Raw genomic sequence first — 19,159 nt, forward strand, 5'->3', positions numbered from 1 at the left:
AAGGGTTTGAGGCTAACCCTGAGAATCCTGTGCCAGTTGAGGAATCCATTGTGGCATTGGGAAAGTCCTTGGGGTTGGAGGTTAGTGGGGAGGATGTGGAAGAGTTGGTGGAGGAGGACAATGAAGAACTAACCACTGATGAGCTGCTAGATCAACTTCAACAGCAAGAGGCCACACCTGAGGAAATTGCTTCGGAGGAGGGGAGAGAGAAATTGAAGAAGTTGCCTACTTCAAAGATTAAGGAAATCTGTGCAAAGTGGCTTGAAGTGCAAACCTTCATGGATGAAAATCACCCTCACACAGCTATTGCAAGCCGTGCTGGTGATTATTACACTGACAATGTTGTGAAACACTTTAGGCAAGTCATAAAGGAACGAGAGGTACAGGCCACTATGGACAGATATCTTGTGCGAAAGAAGTCCAGTGACTCTGAAGCTGGCCCTAGTGGCATTAAAAGAAGAAGGGAAGTAACCCCAGAAAAGGACTTACTACCTCAAGTCCTAATGGAAGGGGATTCCCCTTCTAAACACTAACACACTCTCTCCCCTCCTCCCATCCCATCAATCATCACCAGATCTTCAATAAAAGTAAGTGTCATTTAATTGTGCATGCCTTTTTCAGTTTGTGTGTATTAAAATTAACATTTCATGTGGTAAAAAAAATTTTTTTTCATACTTTTGGGCGTCTTGCACGGATTAATTTTATTTCCATTATTTCTTATGGGGAAAATTCATTCGCATAACGATTATTTCGCATAACGATGAGCCCTCTTGCACGGATTAAAATCGTTAACCGGGGGTCCACTGTATATATATATATATATATATATATATATATTATTTTTTTTTTTTTCAACAAGGCCGTCTCCCACCGAGGCAGGGTGACCCAGAGAGAAAGAAAATCCCCCAAAAAGAAAATACTTTCATCATCATTTAACACTTTCACCTCACTCACACATAATCACTGTTTTTGATCAGGGCCAGCAACTGCAAGATCGCATCTGAGACCGGGCCGTAGGGGCGATGACACCCAATACAGATAATCTACAACTACAGATAATTACTGATCACCTGAATTTGTCATAGCGCTGTATCATTCCTTACAGATGATTCAAGAATTTGCACGAGTGCCATCCATTGAGGTCACACCGAATCTAAAAGCTGATATAAACCAGGTCTTGTGAGGCACGGAAAACAATATTATGTGTAATATGGCCCAATGTCAGTTACTTCACTTTCAAAAAATCAAGAAAATAAAATCTGGGTATGAGGACGAAAAATTCTGTATGGGATTTTGGAAGTGACACTGTCAGAAGATAACATCGTCACATTCAGGGATCACAGCAGTGTTATTATTCGAGCTGCAAGGAAAATGATAACTAGACCCTTCAAAACTGCTCTAGATACTGAAAGAGTGCTGTAAACTAACACCCCCCCTTTTAACCCTTTGAGGGTCGACAGGCCCTCTCCGAAACTCGTTCTCAGGGTCGGCCAAATTTAAAAAAAAAAAAATTATTTTCTCTTATGAAAAGATAGAGAATCTTTTCCCGATCATAACGACACCAAAAGTTTGAAATTTGATAGAAAACTTACGGAATTATGCTCTCGCAAAGTTAGCGGTCTCGGCGATGTTTACGGATCGGCGATTTTGCCCACTTTGAGCCCCATTTTCGGCCAATTTCACTGTACTAGTCGACAAAAAACATGAATATTTCGCTAGAACTCCATTTTTTCTATCGAATGGGTGCAAGAAACCACCCATTTATAAATTCAACTATCCAGTACAGTGGTCAGAATTTAGCAATTTTGCCAATTTCACACAAATTTCAAAAGATGCCAATTTCGGAATAGGGTCCAGAATAAACAAGAAAGACATTCCTGGCACTAAAATGACATTTCCTCTAGTCATTAGTCACGTCTCAAGGCCCCTCTTATATTCTTTTGCTTTCCACTTTGAATTTTTATTCTCACAAAAAATATAAGATTTACTGTTATGCAGACTACTGCATTAGTGTAAAAAATGGTATAAATATTATTGGTGCACTTGTGAAAGAATATTAGACTCACCAGTTGACGTGTATTGCACGCTTGGCATGATTTGTTTACTTTTGAAGTTTGGTAAAAATCGAACATTTCTGCTACTTTGAGCTCAATTTCAAGGCACCTTTCATTGTAAAACCAGTCAAAATCATCTCAATTTCAGTAATATGTCTTCCATTCTATAAAATGAGACCAAGAAAACTAGAATACAACAATAAATACCATACGAAAATACACTGCAAAGTCGCTGATTTATTAAAAAAAAATGGAAAAAGTTTTTTTTTTTCTCATTATGCACTGTGTGCTGCAGGATTTTTTTTAGACTGTGCACACTGACCACATAGACCCATTCTTTCATATGAAGGCCTACCAGCTTTCTCCCACTAGATTTGAGGTCGCTAGAATTTATGAGTACTAGTACGTCAAAAACCCCTACGCGTAAGACGTACTAGTACGACGAAAACCCTCAAAGGGTTAAAACAGGCAAAATTGCAGAGCTGGAGAATGCTCAGAGAACCTTCACTGCACATATATTGTATTGTTAAATACCTATAGTATTAGGAATGCTTGAAATCCCTGGAATTGTACTTACAGTGTGAGAAGATACATCGTAATTTACACCTGGAAAATTCTAAATAAAGTAGATACATCCACCTAGGCACAAGATGAATTATACGACAATGCCTTAGATGTTGCATGTACAGTATTTATTGAAATTTCATTGTTTTATAAGTTTATACTAATTACCTTTGTTAACTTTTGGATGTTAATCTAACCAATTCTTTCTTCATTTCAGACAAAATATGCACTACTGGATGAGAGAGACATTTGCTTGGTACAACAGTTCGCATTTGAAGCTAGAGTGGAGATTGATCGAGATGGGAATGGTGCCGCCATATATGCCTGGGCTTATGATATTACCCGAGGCAGGACCTCAGGGCAGTATGTCCACGACCTCCTCTGGTAAGTGTGTTGTGTGTGTGTGTGTATGTATATATATATATATATATATATATATATATATATATATATATATATATATATATATATATATATATATATATATATATATATATATGTATATATATATTTTTATAGATGTGAGCGCTGGGTGACCTACCTGGTAAAAGTACTCCGTAAATGACACAACCGGGCTGGGGGGGTAGACTACTTACCTACCTCCTCTGGTAAGTTGTTTCTTAAATGTGTGCCTCAGATTTTACCCCCAAGTCAGTCATCATGGGGCAGTCTGTCGCGAGTACCTTATCGTCCAGGTTGTGATGGCACTGTTGGCCTGTGGGCTGTTAGCAGCAACTGCTGGGTTGAAATAACAGTCAAGCAGAGGTGCAGTGAGCACAGCAAGAGAACCCACAACAAGTGATCCCAGACTATTCAACATCTAACAAAAAGATATCAGAAACATTGCTAGGACAAGTATAGAAGTCTTCGGGAGGAAATTGGACAAGTATCTTCACCAGGTACCACATCAACCAGGCTGTAATGAATATGTGGATCAGCAGACCAACAGTAGTAACAGCCTGGTTGACTAAACAAGCACCAGATGAACCTGGCCTATGGCCGGTCTCCAGAAGTGGAAAAACTCTGAACTCATCAGAGGTATATCAAGGAAGTTTGGCATCAGCCAAGGCTACAAAGGTAGAGGAATTTTCAAAATTGGTCACATTGTCCTTTGGAAATAGTTGCAGCTAATTATGACAACTGTATAATTGTATTTGAACAAATAAAGTAAAATAAACATGTTAGTGCATTAAGTAATTACAGTACAATACATTTAGCATTTAACACAAGAGATATGTTTTGAGAAAAGGCCAAGTAAAGTGAATCCATTTTATGTAACCCCCAGTTTGAGACCCACATGTGATTCTAGTTTACATGGTAAATTGGAGATTAGGTTCCAGATCCCTTAAGGCCCCATTCTTGCCCATCAGGTGGAGGGAGGGAAGAGGTGAAACATCTCTGTAATAAGAGATTCCCATAATGTTGCACCTGTTTCTTATTTATCAATTTGTACGTACTGTATTGTATACCTTTAATTAATTTAATTCTCAGCTTTATCTCAATGCATATTCACCTCCAGATCATGTTTGCAGGCTCCACCAACTGTGATGGCAACAACAAGTTTTAATGTTTTTCCTATCATCAACAGACATCACTCTTGTCTCTGTAAGCCTAGTTAGTGCTTCAGAAAAATAAAAATAGGCAATGCAACATTTTCTTAAGGTATGGAAGGTAGTCAAACCTGAGGCCTGTAATTCTCAGCCCTACACTCAATCCAATAGGCCCTGACAGCTATAATATGAAATGAAACCTTTTTCCAGGTTTTGTTAACATGTAAAATCAACTACAACAACAGCTGTTTCTTATTATTGTCTGCATAAATTAAGCTACACTCATTTCTTGTGGAATACCCATGAAATTTGTTGCAACTTTTGAAATAGCATGTAAAATTTGGATCAATATTAACAATTTTAGTCTTAAATATATACAGGGTGTAAGAGCATTGTATGTATGAGGTGCTTATACATTAAATGATTTTAAGGATTTATATCTGAGAGATTTGTAGCTCCTGACATAAGCATGACATCCTGGTTATCAGGAACTAATAAGAGGAACCTGACAAGTTCCCTCTTGAAGACAGCTAGGAGCCTTATGGTAATTACTTATAAATGAAGGAAGGATGTTGAAAAGTCTTGGATCCAATGAATTTTTTTTAGTTATCTTTTAGTGTACTCATTGCACCCCTACTTTTCATAGGGTTTACAGTATTTTGCACCATCTGCCAGGCTTCTTGCTTCCATAAAATCGCTTGGGAGTTGACCGTTTGCGCGGCACTTGACCAAACCAACACGACCTGCCAGAATTTCACTGTAAACTATTTCGTGTTTCTTTGCATTTTTTGGTGTTTTTTACATTATTTGTATAAATAAGTCACCATGGGGCCTATGAAGATTAGTGATAACAGCCAACCAAAAAGAAAATGGGTTGGGAAAAATTGTTTGATACTCAAACAGATTGGCACTCGAGCAGCCTTCTGGAACGAATTAAGTTCGAGTACCAAGGTTCCACTGTATTATATTCATGGGGAAGAGCTAAATCCATAGGGATCATACAACTCCTGAGGAATAGGGGGTTAATCAGGGAAGGAGAGGATGGCTCCAGTTCTTTGTATCAATGGCCTTTCATCAATATTCCAGTCTTCAGAATGTAATAATTATATTATAAATACCTTGAAGATTAGCATCCTTGGTTTGGCATCTCTTGTTTTAAAGATAATAGGAGCCTTCAAAAACAAGAGGTGCCAAAGCATTGATAATTCCACCATTTTCCTTATGCCAAAGCAATGAGAATTTTATCATTTTCCTCATAGTTGTGACACTAGCACCCTTTGTAATCCTTGAACATAGGGTCTTCCAGCATCCATTTTTTAACCCTTTGACTGTCGCAGCCGTATATGTACATCTTACGAGGTACCGTGTTTGACGTATATATACTCATAAATTCTAGCGGCTTCAAATCAAGCAGGAGAAAGCTGATAGGCCCACATGTGAGAGTATGGGTCTGTGTGGCCAGTGTGCACCATATAAAAAAAATCCTGGAGCACGCAGTGCATAATGAGAAAAAAAAAACTCCGACCGTTTTTTTTTATTAAAATGCCAGCTTTGTGGTCTATTTTCATATAGTATTTATGGTTGTATTCTCACTTTCTTGGTCTCATTTGATAGAATGGAAAACATTTTATAGAAATAGAGGTGATTTTGATTGATTTTACTATAAAAAGAACCTAGAAATGGAGCTCAAAGTAGGGGAAATGTTTGAAAATGTTCAAAAGTAAACAAATGATGCCATTTTCCAATAAATGTCCAATTAGCCATTCTAATATGCAGTCACGAATGGGTTGATGTTATTTATACAATTATTACAGTATTGCAGTAGTCCGCATAATAGTAAGTCTTCTATTTTTTGTTTGAATAAAAATTCAAAATAGAAAGCAAGAATAATATCAGAGGGGACTGGAGATGTGACTGATGAACAAAGAAAATGTTATTTTAGAGCCAGGAATGTCTGCATTGTTCATTCTGGACCTTATTTTGAAATTGTCATATTTTTTAGTTTTCGTGAAATTGGCCAAATTCCAAATTTCTGACCACATTATTAGGTAGTTGAAATCGGTAAATGGGCAGTTTCTTGTGCTCAATCGATAGAAAAAATGGAGTTCTAAAGAAATAGCTATGAGTTTGGGCGACTGGAACAATGGAATTAGCTGAAAATAGGGCTCAAAGTTGGCGAAATCGCCGATTTGTAAACATCGCTGAGGTCGCTAACTTCACGAGAGCATAATTCCGTCAGTTTTCCATCAAATTTCGTTTTTTTGGTGTCATTACAATCGGGAAAAGATTCTCTATCATTTCATAAGAAAAAATATTTTTTTTTTTTTTAAATTTTGCGACACCAGGAGACACCTCAGGATTGGGGGTTGCGACAGTCAAAGGGTTAAATCCTTAACATTCCTTTTTTGCTGTATTGTATTTTATACTCATAAAAGCTGTAAATGTCTTCAATTCTTCGATAGTGAAACGATTGAAATTATTTCATCCTCATTGGTAGACTGTTTTTTTTTTTTAGCTGTGTGATAGTTATTTAAATTTTTATTAAACTGTGTAGATCATAACATATAGTGTGTTGTGGTATACAGTACCAGGGATGAATCCCTTATTCACTATCAGTCCATATGTTCTACTATAGTATACTTTTATAATAACATATTGTTTAACACTACTGTTACTAATGTACAGTATTATTTGTACATACATATTTTTTCTGAAATATTATATTTAATTCATATTTTCATTTGCAGGGAAACACATAGAGGAGGAATTGCGTCTGGATGGAAAGTGATCCATTTAAACCGTGTGACTGTAGACAACAGACTAGAGAACCTTGCATTAGTACCTGTAGGAGCCAGGCAACCTACAGTCACACAGATTGCAACACCTAGAGACCAGTCCCTATACTGGGTTGCTATCCAACAATTACCTGCAGACCCAGTAGAAGAGGTGAATCATTATTCCTGCCACTGTATTTATTGCCTTTTTTCTAAGGAACACAAGCTCAGGGAAATCAATCTTTACTGGACTAACTTGGCATACATCATAAGGTTTTCCCTTTGTGAGTATGGCTGAAAGGGCTCATTTGCTATCATGCCTTTCTGAATTTTGTTGCTAAACCCTCTGGTAATCAAGATACAGGCTGTCTGGCCCTTTATTACATTTAAACAAATGTAGGCTATACTCTTTTGACAAGTGAGTGAATATTTTTTTTTTTTATGGACAAATGACCTGTCTAACTGCTTAGTTTGCAATTGGTAATAGTGTTTTAATTAAAATCCTTTAAAAACTAATGTAAATAACTAAGGTATTTGGAAATTATGTTAATATTCTAGGTAGTAGGCTGGTAGACAACAACCACCCAGGGAGGTACTACCATCCTGCCAAGTGAGTGTAAAATGGAATTCTGTACAGTGGACCCCCGGTTAACGAACTTTTTTCATTCCAGTAGTATGTTCAGGTGCCAGTACTGACCGAATTTTTTCCCATAAGGAATATTGTGAAGTAGATTAGTCCATTTCAGACCCCCAAACATACACGTACAAACGCACTTACATAAATACACTTACATAATTGGTCGCATTTGGAGGTGATCGTTAAACGGGGGTCCACTGTAATTGACATGATGGTAGGATTGCTGGTGTCTTTTTTTTCTGTTTCATAAACACGTGGGATAACAGGTATATCTTGCTACTTCTACTTACATTTAGGTCACACTACACATGCATGTACAAGCATATACATATACACACATGCCCCTCTGGGTTTTCTTCTATCTTCTTAGTAGTTCTTGTTCTTCTTTATTTCCACTTATCTCCGTGGGGAAGTGGAACAGAATTCTTCCTCCGTAAACCATGCATGTCATAAGAGGTGACTAAAATGCTGGGAGCAAGAGGCTAGTAGCCACTTCTGTATACATTACTAAATTTAAAAGGGGAAACTCGTTTCTCCTTTTGAGCCACCCTGCCTAAGTGGGATACGGCTGGTGCATTGAAAGAAAGAAGATGGTGGTTTATGCTATAGTGTATAGTTTAAGAGTTTTTGAGGTTAAAACCTATCAACTAATGTGATGTGATCACTTGCATCACCATGGTTGACTAGTGGGTAGTCAGTATCAGTGAGTCAGTGTGTTCTTGGATGCTGTTAGAGAAGTGAGAATGAGTTCTAAGAAATGTGCTTTTGAAAATCTTCTGCCTGGAACTAATCTGGTGCATCTGCAACTTAAGACTAAGTTTTGAATTTCAATTTAGTTTGTCAATTTAAGAATACATTAACAAATCACTACAATAATTACTTATATAGAATCCTTGGAAATTAAATTAGAATAGCACATTTTATTTTACTACCATACTATTGAATGTCACCCTGCCTCGGTGGGAGACGACCGACTTGTTGAAAAAAAAAAAAAAAACTATTGAATTTTTGCATTTGCTATAAAATAAACTCTTCATTTTCATTTTTAATACTGTGTTTGCTTTTCTGATCATAACCCGTATCCAAATTATGATAGGATTCAAAATATGGAGGAGAGTCTAAAGTAAGAATAATTAGATGGTACTGTGCAGGGATGTAGACTTGAGGAATTTTTTTGGGACCCTTTAGAAATCTTATTACAAGAATGGTGTAAAATTGTAAGTTGGCTAGGGATTTTTTTACTGATGAAGGACATTAAAATTTCTGATGCCAACTAACTGTTGAAAGGCAATACAGAGTAGATAAGCAAAATGGAAATGCATGACAAGGAAGTGAGCAGTGCAGGTGGAATGTGTCTCCCTAGAGAGGAAGTTAGGTCAACTGATGGTGTTTCAGTACAGCAAATACCATTTTCAATTTATTTAGGACCAGTGTAGGCCAAAGCAAAAAATTCTGGTGGTAAATCCCCCCAGTAATAATAGGGATTGCTCTGCTGAGTAGCATAGTGGTGCTATCCATGGCAATGTTAAACAGGAATCCCTGAAAAGCAGCAGCAACAATAGAGAACCAGTCCATATCAGTTCCCTGTTGACTGTGCTGTAGCTCTCTTGATAGTAATGGAGCAGAGACTGCTTTTGGTTGATCAACAGGCATTTGCTGGTGAACATTGGCAATGAGAAAACCATTTTGAAAGAAAAACACAGCACTAATAATAATAATAATAATAATAATAATAATAATAATAATAATAATAATAGCCCCTTCTATAAATATTACTAAATTTGAAAGGAGAAACTTTGGTTTTTCCTTTTGGGCTACCCCACCTTGGTGGGATACGGCTGGTACGTTGAAAGAATAATAATAATAATAATAATAATAATAATAATAATAAGAAGAAGAAGAAGAAGAAGAAGAAGAATTAAAGAAATGTGGATGGTCATGATGAGGATATGAAAAGGGTCACAATGGGAATTCAGTTCAGTAAAGTCAGCCTGTACAGATATTTTGATTTGTTTGAAAAACAGACTACTATACTGAGTTGGCCCAAACAATACTGGGCAACTTTGCTGCAAATTCAGTTGTTAGGAAAGAGTCAGGAGACAACTTCCATAATGACCAACTGGATTAGTTACCTGCAGGAGATCCTGCATTCCAGTTCAGGACAGGCCCTTTCCTCCCTCCCTCCAAAAATTGTGTATACTATCTTTAAATATATGAGTATAATCAGATAGCCATACATTAAATAATGAAAATAACAAAGTTTATGTAGTAGGTTGGTAGACAGCAACCATCCAGGGAGGTACTACCGTCCTGCCAAGTGAGTGCAAAACGAAAGCCTGTAATTGTTTTACATGATGGTAGGATTGCTGGTGTCCATTTTTCTGTCTCATGAACATGCAAGGTTTCAGGTACATCTTGCTACTTCTGCTTACACTTAGGTCACACTACACATACATGTACAAGCATATATATACACACCCCCCTGGGTTTTCTTCTATTTCTTACTAGTTCTTGGTCTTGTTTATTTCCTCTTATCTCCATGGGGAAGTGGAACAGAATTCTTCCTCCGTAAGCCATGCGTGTTGTAAGAGGCGACTAAAATGCCAGAGCAAGGGGCTAGTAACCCCTTCTCCTGTATAAATTACTAAATTTAAAAAGTGAAACTTTCGTTTTTCTTTTTGGGCCACCCTGCCTTGGTGGGATATGGCTGGTTTGTTGAAAGAAGAAGAAGAAGAAGAACAGCAACAAAGTTTATATAAATATGCTATCTATTTCAGTTTTGAGGGATCTTAGACAAATTTGTGAATATATTCCAAACTTGGCTAGCTGAATTAATAGTCAGAACTTATCTTATCTTGCAGGCAAATCAGTTCAGCTCCAGGCAGAAGGTTTTCAAAAGTATATTCGATGGAACTCATTTACACTTGACTGTTAGCTACCAAGAATGCACTGATTCACTGATACTGACCACCCAAAAAGTTAATAAGAGTGACATGACTGAACTGGTCTTTTTACACCAAGTTGAAAGGCTTTAAATCCTAAAACACATTTAACTCAATACAGCATAATTTGCTATACTTATGTATCATCCCATAAAATAATTAATATTAACAGTTGCAAACAAGCAGTCAAACCCATAATAATGCACTGTGTTCACACACTTGCCTGAAGGGTGTAACCAGTAGGCATCTAATATGTGCAGTAATTTGTATTCTCATTTTTCAGCAATATGGTGATTTTGTAGTAACACGATACTTCAACGCAAATGGTGAAGTGGTGGAGGAGGAGGAAGATTGTTATTATGAATGTCGATACCCTCCCTGTACCAACATAGAGAAAGAGCTTAGAGAATTTTCAATATGTGGTAGATGCCAGGTGAGTGAAGTAATTTGTTGTATGTATACCTGGAGTCCTCCATGGGGAAGTGGAACAGAATTCTTCCTCCGTAAGCCATGCGTGTTGTAAGAGGCGACTAAAATGCCGGGAGCAAGGGGCTAGTAACCTCTTCTCCTGTATATATTACTAAATGCAAAAGGAGAAACTTTCGTTTTTCCTTTTGGGCCACCCCGCCTTGGTGGGATACAGCCGGTGTGTTGAAAGAAAGAAAGATACCTGGAGTCTATCTGGAAAGTGTTCTGGGGGTCAGTGCCCCCGTGGCCCAGTGCCAGACCACGCCTACTACTGGATGGACTAATCATCCATGCTGTTGGTGCTAGTTGCATGAAGTTTCAAGAAAGCACCGAGTAGGACTACAGTAAACCCTTGTTGTAATGGACCTTTTAAAATAATGGACAAAAATTCATTGAGTAAAGTGTACTTTTTAACTTCTTTATTTTAATTGTTTATTGCTTTTTTTTTGGTTATTTTTAGCACTGTTCTGATTTAATAGACATTTGAACAATATTCCCCCCCCCCCATTCATTATATGGGTGGGTTTACTGTACTGCATGGACCTAAGTTTGTTTTATAATAAGCTTGTACCGAAATTATTCAGCAATTCTAGTTGGTCTAGTATATTAGAGAAACACTATGAAGGGTTGAGAATTTATTCAACAGTCAACACTAAGCTTTAAGCTTTGAGACATTAAAAGCTTTGTTCACTATTCTTGATATTAGTGTAAAAAAGTTGCAATTTTATCCTGCACTCTCACTGATAAGTTCTCATTTAGGTTATGAAGTGCAATTCAAGTTTCTATATTACAGAAAGCAGAGAAGGCTAATACATCATATTGTGTATCAGGATTCTTTCATATACGAATATAGATTAAGAGCACTGAAACTGCTGTACTGTACCTCCTAAAACTGGGATAAAGTGACCTGTGTATATACAGATTACTGTACTCTTAATTAGCTTTGTTGAAAACACTTGTGCATTGCTGCTTTGGTCCAAATTGACAGCAGTTGTTATCAAAACTTCCTTCAATTTGAAAAGTTTGTTTCTTGTTCCTATTTGCTTGCCATCTTACCTATGTACTTCTCCAATTGATTTGGTCTTGTTTGTATGTGTATGATTTCATCATACCTTCTGCTGTGCAAATATTTAAGAAGTGACCTCATTACAACATGTGATAAACTGCATTTTCAACTAGTTGTCTAAAATCAACTTCATTATGTTCACATAGCAATCTATCATTCTTTAGTCCCTGCTATCCTTGTATGGGTCTCTTATCCTGGCTATCAAGATCATGAAATTTCTTGGCTTCCTCTTTGATTGCTGTTACAGCAATCCCCACCTGCAAAACACACTAGTCTAGTTAACTAGTTTTCCAGACCATCTTCATCATAGATATTGCCAGGTTTACTTTCTAACAGCACGTCAAATTCTAAAAAGCACTTGCCTCTACTTAGTCCAATCTAACACTCATATATGCATGTCAGAAGCTTGAGCCCCTACCATCATGTGGGTTTAACATTTTTTAATTATATATAAGAATAAATACTGTAATAAAACCCCACTTATTAAAACAACTTTTACAACCTTTTTTCCCAACCTTTCCTTAGGCCTCATCTACATCTCATATCCACCCTATTAACTGTTCTGTTTGTTTCTACCATTTTTACATAGCCAAACTATTTAACCCCTCCACTCTTTTTTTTTTTTTCTCACTGCTGCTACTACAGGTTGGCCATCATAAATCCGGCAATCAGTAATCCGGTTCCATCAATAACCCGGCACTAATTTTGGCTTACTCCTTGGAGATTTTAATCTCCCTCATGTAAAATGGAAGATGGCACAATGCAGTGTTATACCAGAAATATCTCCAGGAAGCACTCTGGCTCAACAGGCACATACCAGGGAACTAATGAGGCTTTGTGAAAAGTACTCATTGGACCAACAGATAATTGATCTCACTAGAAATGAAAATGCCCTGGATTTGATATTCATCAACAACAAGGAGCTAATCAGAGACATAACAGTTATAAAAACAATATACTCTGATCACAACATCATAGAAGTTCAAACGAGTATTAACTCAGGGTTAGGGAACTGTGTCACTAATGTTAGAGACAGGATATTCAGTAAGTTTAATTTTAACAACCATAGAATTGACTGGGAAAAACAAATCAAGAGCTATCAGACATATCCTGGGAATCAGACATGATCATCCTAAATCCCCACCAGTGCCTAGAGAAGCTGAATACAGAAGCATACAAGGTATGTATGAAGCACATACCATTGAGGAAACCCAGAAGAAGATCTGATATAAGAGAGACCGTAGGAGATGGTATAGTAGAAGAAAACGGGTTACTGAATTGCTTAAAAACATAAAATGTTGCAACAGCGGAAAGATAGTCTTAGCCGAGACATCACTGAATTAGAGCAAAAACTTAGGATGTCATACCTAACAGAAAAAGTACAAAGGGAACAAAGGGCCATACAGGATATTGCAAGAAATCCAAAATATTTCTATTCCTATGCAAAATCCAAACTAAGAACTACGTGTAGAATTGGACCATTCAGTATTCTTTATAGAAAGAGCTTATATTTAGGTGAAACACTGGAGGCCTTAAAGAGTGCAGACATAACTCCTTTGCATAAGGGAGGTAGTAGATTACTAGCTAAAAATTACAGACCAGTAACCCTAACTTCTCACATCATAAAAATCTTTGAAAGAGTGATGAGACAGCAGATTACAAATTTCATGGACCAGCACAGCCAGCATGGTTTTAGAGCAGGACGATCATGCCTTTCACAGCTGCTGAACCATTATGGCAGAATTACGGAGGCATTTGAAGATGACCAAAATGCAGATGTGATTTACACAGGTTTTGCAAAGGTGTTTAGCAAATGCGATCATGGAGTGGCAGCGCACAAAATGAGGGCCATGGGCATTACAAGGAAGGCAAGCAGATGGATTTTCGGGTTCCTAACACACAGAACACAAAAAGTAGTAGTAAACAGAGCAAGATCCAGCATCAGCGAGGTGAAACACTCGGTGCCCCAAGGCACTGTCCTGGCACCCCTGCTGTTTCTCATCCTCATAGCAGGCATAGATAAAAACACCTGTCACACTTTTGTATCATCATTTGCAGATGACACTAAAATAAGCATGAAAGTCACTATGGTAGAGGACACTGAAAAAGTACAGGAAAACATAAACAGGGTTTTCCAGTGGGCAGTGAAGAACAACATAACGTTCAATGATGATAAGTTCGAGCTGCTTAGGCATGGAAAGAATGAAGAACTCAAAAGGAACACTATACATAAAACCCAAGAAGGTCACCAAATAGTACAAAAGAAACAAGCAAAAGACCTGGGAATAATTATGTCAGCTGACCTTTCTTTTAAAGATCATAACAAGACAAAGATTACGACAGCTAGAAAAATGATGAGGTGGGTATTGAGAACTTTCAAAACAAGGGAAATAATGCCGATGGTGACACTCTTCAAATCGCTAGTGCTCCCTCATTTAGAATATTGCTCAGTGCTGACAGCCCCGTTCAAAACAGGAGAAATATCAGAGCTGGAACAAACACAGAGACTGTTTATGGCTCACACTGAGCCAGTAAAGCACCTAAATTACTGGGAATGCCTGGGAGGGCCTGATCCCCAATCTGCACACTGCTGTAACAACATACTGGAGTGAGAGATATGGGAGAAAGTGTAAAATAAACCCAGTGAGGAGCAGGGGTGCAGTGAGGAAAACAAGGGCACACTATAAACATCCGGGGTCCCAGACTATTCAACATCTTACCAGATTATATCAGAAACATGATTAGAACAAGTGTAGAAGCCTTCAAGAGGAAACTGAACAAGTATCTTCACCAGGTACCAGATCAACCAGGCTGTGATGGATATGTGGGGCAGCAGGCCTCCAACAGCAACAGCCTGGTTGACCAGGCAAATACCAATTGAGCCTAGCCCATGGCTGGGCTCCGAGAGTAATGAAACTCTTTGAAGGTACATATCAAAGGTAAGGTATAGCATAATTTCAAATTTCCAGGGTTGCCACACCAACCTTGCTGCATAAGTCATTCCAATTTCATTTTCTCCATTTACTGATATAACCTGCTTGCTTTTAGCCCTAGCCATGGTTCCAACAAATAAAAGAAATGCTTTTCATTGTGTAAAGCACATACACCGTACATTGTCCATAAAAGATAAGGTGGCTCTGAAACCATTGTCGGTTGCCATGAGCTCAGCTCACTCAGTTAAGCTGTGACTGGTAAATTTGGGCCTTCATATGAGAGAATAGGTCTGTGTGGTAAGTGTGCACTACATGTATATAAAAAACATTTTGCAGCACGCATAAAAATCTTTGAGAGGGTTCTAAGAAGCAAGAGAGCCAACCACCTAGATACCCATCAGTTACACAACCCAGGGCAACACGGGTTTAGAGCAGGTCACTCCTGCCTGTCCCAGCTACTGGATCACTATGACAAGGTCCTGGATGCTGTAGAGGATAAACAAAATACAGATGTAGTGTGCACAGACTTTGCAAAAGCTTTTGACAAGTGTGACCATGGTGTAATAGCACACAAAATGCATGATAAAGGAATCATGGGAAAAGTTGGTAGATGGATCTACAACTTCCTGACAAATAGAACACAAAGAGTAATAATAAATAAAGTCTCAGGCAGCCACAGTAAAAAACTCTGTTCTGCAAGGCACAGTACTCGCTCCCATTCTATTCCTCATCCTCATTTCTGACATAGACAGAGATGTAAGCCATAGCTCCGTGTCTTCCTTTGCGGATGACACCCGGATTACCATCAAAGACACAGCGAGACTCTGAGCGGACATCAACCAAATCTTCGAATGGGCCACTCAAAACAATATGAAGTTCAATGAGGAGAAATTTCAACTACTCAGATATGGGAAACTTGAAGAAATTAACCCTTTGACTGTCGCGGCCGTATATATATGTCTTACGAGGTACCGTGTTTGACGTATATATACTCATAAATTCTAGCGGCTTCAAATCAAGAAGGAGAAAGCTGGTAGGCCCACATGTGAGAGAATGGGTCTGTGTGGTCAGTGTGCACCACATAAAAAAAATCGTGGAGCACGCAGTGCATAAAGAGAAAAAAAAAAACTCCGACCGTTTTTTTTTTTTAAATTAAAATGCCGACTTTGTGGTCTATTTTCGTATAGTATTTATGGTTGTATTCTCGTTTTCTTGGTCTCACTTGATAGAATGGAAAACATATTATGGAAAAAGAGATGATTTTGATTGATTTTACTATAAAAAGAACCTGGAAATGGAACTCAAAGTAGGGGAAATGTTTGATTTTTGCCGATGTTCAAAAATAAACAAATGACATCATTGTCCATTAAATGTCCAACTAGCCATTCTAATATGCAATCATGAATGGGTTGATGTTATTTATACAATTATTACAGTATTGGAGTAGTCTGCATAATAGTAAATCTTCTATTTTTTGTTTGAATAATTCAAAATAAAAAGCAAGAGTAATATCAGAGGGGGCCTGGAGATGTGACTGATGAACAAAGAAAATGTTATTTTACAGCCAGGAATGTCTGCATTGTTCATTCTGGACCTTATTTTGAAATTGTCATATTTTTTAATTTTCATGAAATTGGCCAAATTGCAAATTTCTGACCACGTTATTGGGTAGTTGAAATTGGTAAATGGGCAGTTTCTTGTACTCAATCGATAGATAAAACGGAGTTCTAAAGAAATAGCTATGAGTTTAGTCGACTGGAACAATGGAATTAGGCGAAAATAGGGCTCAAAGTGGGCGAAATCGCCGATTTGTAAATATCGCCAAGTTCGCTAAATTCGCGAGAGCGTAATTCTGTCAGTTTTCCATCAAATTTCGTTTTTTTGGTGTCATTACAATTGGGAAAAGATTCTCTATCATTTCACAAGAAAAAAATAATTTTTTTTTTTTTATTTTTTTTTTTAAATTTTGCGACACCAGGAGACACCTCAGGATTGGGGGTTGCGACAGTCAAGGGGTTAAAAATGTGTCAGGGTATACAACAAATTCTCACCATACAATAGAGTGGAAAAGCAATGTGAAGGACCTGAGAGTGATAATGTAAGAGGATCTTGCCTTCAAAGACAACAACAATGTATCTACCTCATCTGCTAGGAAAATGATAGGATGGATAATGAGAACATTCAAAACTAGGGACGCCAAGCCCATGATGATTCTCTTCAATCGCTTGTGCTCTCTAGGCTGGAATACTGCTGTACACTAACGGCCCCCTTCAAGACTGGCGACATTGCATACCTGGAGAGTGTACAAAGAACTTTCATGGCACACAAATACAATAAGGCACCTAAACTACTGGGAATGGTTGAAGGTCCTTGATCTGTATTCCCTCGAACACAGGCAAGAGAGATACATGATAATATACACTTGGAAGGTCCTGGAGGGATTGGTACCAAACCTGTACACGAAAATCACTCCATATGAAAGCAAAAGACTCGGCAGGAGATGCAACATTCCCCCGATGAAAAGCAGGGGTGCCACGAGTACACTGAGAGACAACACAATAAGTGTCCAGGGGCCCAAGACTGTTCAGTTGCCTCCCAGCATACATAAGGGGGGATTGCCAATAGACCCCTGGCTGTCTTCAAGAAGGCACTGAGCAGGCACCTAAAGTCAGTACCTGACCAACCGAGCTGTGGTTCGTACGTCAGCTTGCGTGCGGCCAGCAGTAACAGCCTGGTTGATCAGACCCTGATCCACCATGAGGCCTGGTTTTAGACCAGGCCGTGGGGAACGTTGACCCCCGAAAACCTCTCCAGGTGAACTCCAGGTAAATGCAGTGCATAATGAGGAAAAAACTGTGACTTTGTGGTGTATTTTTGTATGGTTTTTATGGTTATGTTTTTTTTTTGGTCTCATTTGATAGAATGGAAGATATATTACATAAATAGATATAATTTTGATTGGTTTCACGATGGAAAGTACCTTGAAACTGAGCTCAAAGTAGTGGAAATGTTAAATTTTTGCTAATGTTCAAGAGTAAACAAATGATGTCACCATCCAGTATGTGTCCAACTGTCCAGTCTAATATGCAGTCATGAATGGGTTAACATTATTTATGTAATTATTACAATAATGCAGTAGTCTGCATAATGGTAAGCCTTCTATTTTTTTGTGTGAATAAAAATTCAAAATGGAAAGCAAGTGTAATATAAGAGTAGCCTGGAGACATGACTAATGAACAGAGAAAATGTTATTTAAGTGCCAGGAATGTTTGCATTGTTTATTCGGGACAGTATTTTGAAATTGGTACCTCTTGAAATTTGTGTTAGATTGGCCAAATTACCAACTTCTGACCATTTTATTGCATAGTTGAAATAGGCAAATGGGTGGTTTCTTGTATTCAGTTGGCAGAACAGAAGGAATACTAGCGAAATAGCTGTGAGTTTGGTTGACTGGAACAATGGAATTGGCCCCAAAATAGGGCGTAAAGTAGGTGAAATTGCCGATGCATAAATATTGGGTTAAATGTATTCTAACCTAACCATTCTATAATCCAGCACCCTACAGAGCCCAATGATGCCAGATTAGTGATGGTCAACCTGTACTACACAATTTTTTTAATTTCACTTTCACCTGGTTAATGTTCAACAGCACACGTTGGGCTTGAACAACTTTTTCACTGCCTCTAGATTCATTGCATCACAGTCCATTTTTCACACCCATATACAGTGTGCACCATTTTGTAATATATTTCCATTTTTTTTTATTTTAATGTGAGACTGCTGTTTACACATATTCCCCAAAAGTAAGTTTGGTAACTTACTTTTGCTCTTCTGTTCTGTGATTTACCTAAGCCTTTATATATCTGCCAGCTGAAACATCCACTCCTAAGTATCTAAATAAGTACATGTACATCTATTGCCTCCATAAAATTTCACCTCTCTCATTCCCAGTATTTTTCTACTACTTTCATATTCTCTCTTTCTTCTGCTGTCACTTTCAAATTCTTTCCTGTACATATTCTTCCAAATTTCTCCACCAACATCGGCATTAAATCATCAAACTGAGGCAGTCTGTCAGTGGTTCAGAGAAAACAAGATGTTCAATGAAGACATATTTTTGTACTGTATTTTTACTGTTGTGAAATATTTGATTTACAAAAAAAAAATGGAA

The 19,159-nt window shown here is 37.9% G+C and overlaps 1 protein-coding gene across 1 annotated transcript in view; it reads left to right on the forward strand.

The window, feature by feature from the left end:
- LOC128684670 (zinc finger MYND domain-containing protein 19) overlaps positions 1 to 19,159 on the forward strand; it is a 208,240-nt gene that overhangs the window by 180,736 nt on the left and 8,345 nt on the right. The window contains exons 2-4 of the mRNA XM_070079977.1: positions 2,836 to 3,002; positions 6,916 to 7,114; positions 10,805 to 10,954. Of these exons, the coding sequence (XP_069936078.1) occupies positions 2,836 to 3,002; positions 6,916 to 7,114; positions 10,805 to 10,954 (516 nt within the window). The remainder of the gene's footprint in view (positions 1 to 2,835; positions 3,003 to 6,915; positions 7,115 to 10,804; positions 10,955 to 19,159) is intronic.

This window comes from Cherax quadricarinatus, unplaced genomic scaffold (genome assembly GCF_038502225.1).
Source record: "Cherax quadricarinatus isolate ZL_2023a unplaced genomic scaffold, ASM3850222v1 Contig65, whole genome shotgun sequence".
Taxonomy (NCBI): Eukaryota; Metazoa; Arthropoda; class Malacostraca; order Decapoda; family Parastacidae; genus Cherax; species Cherax quadricarinatus.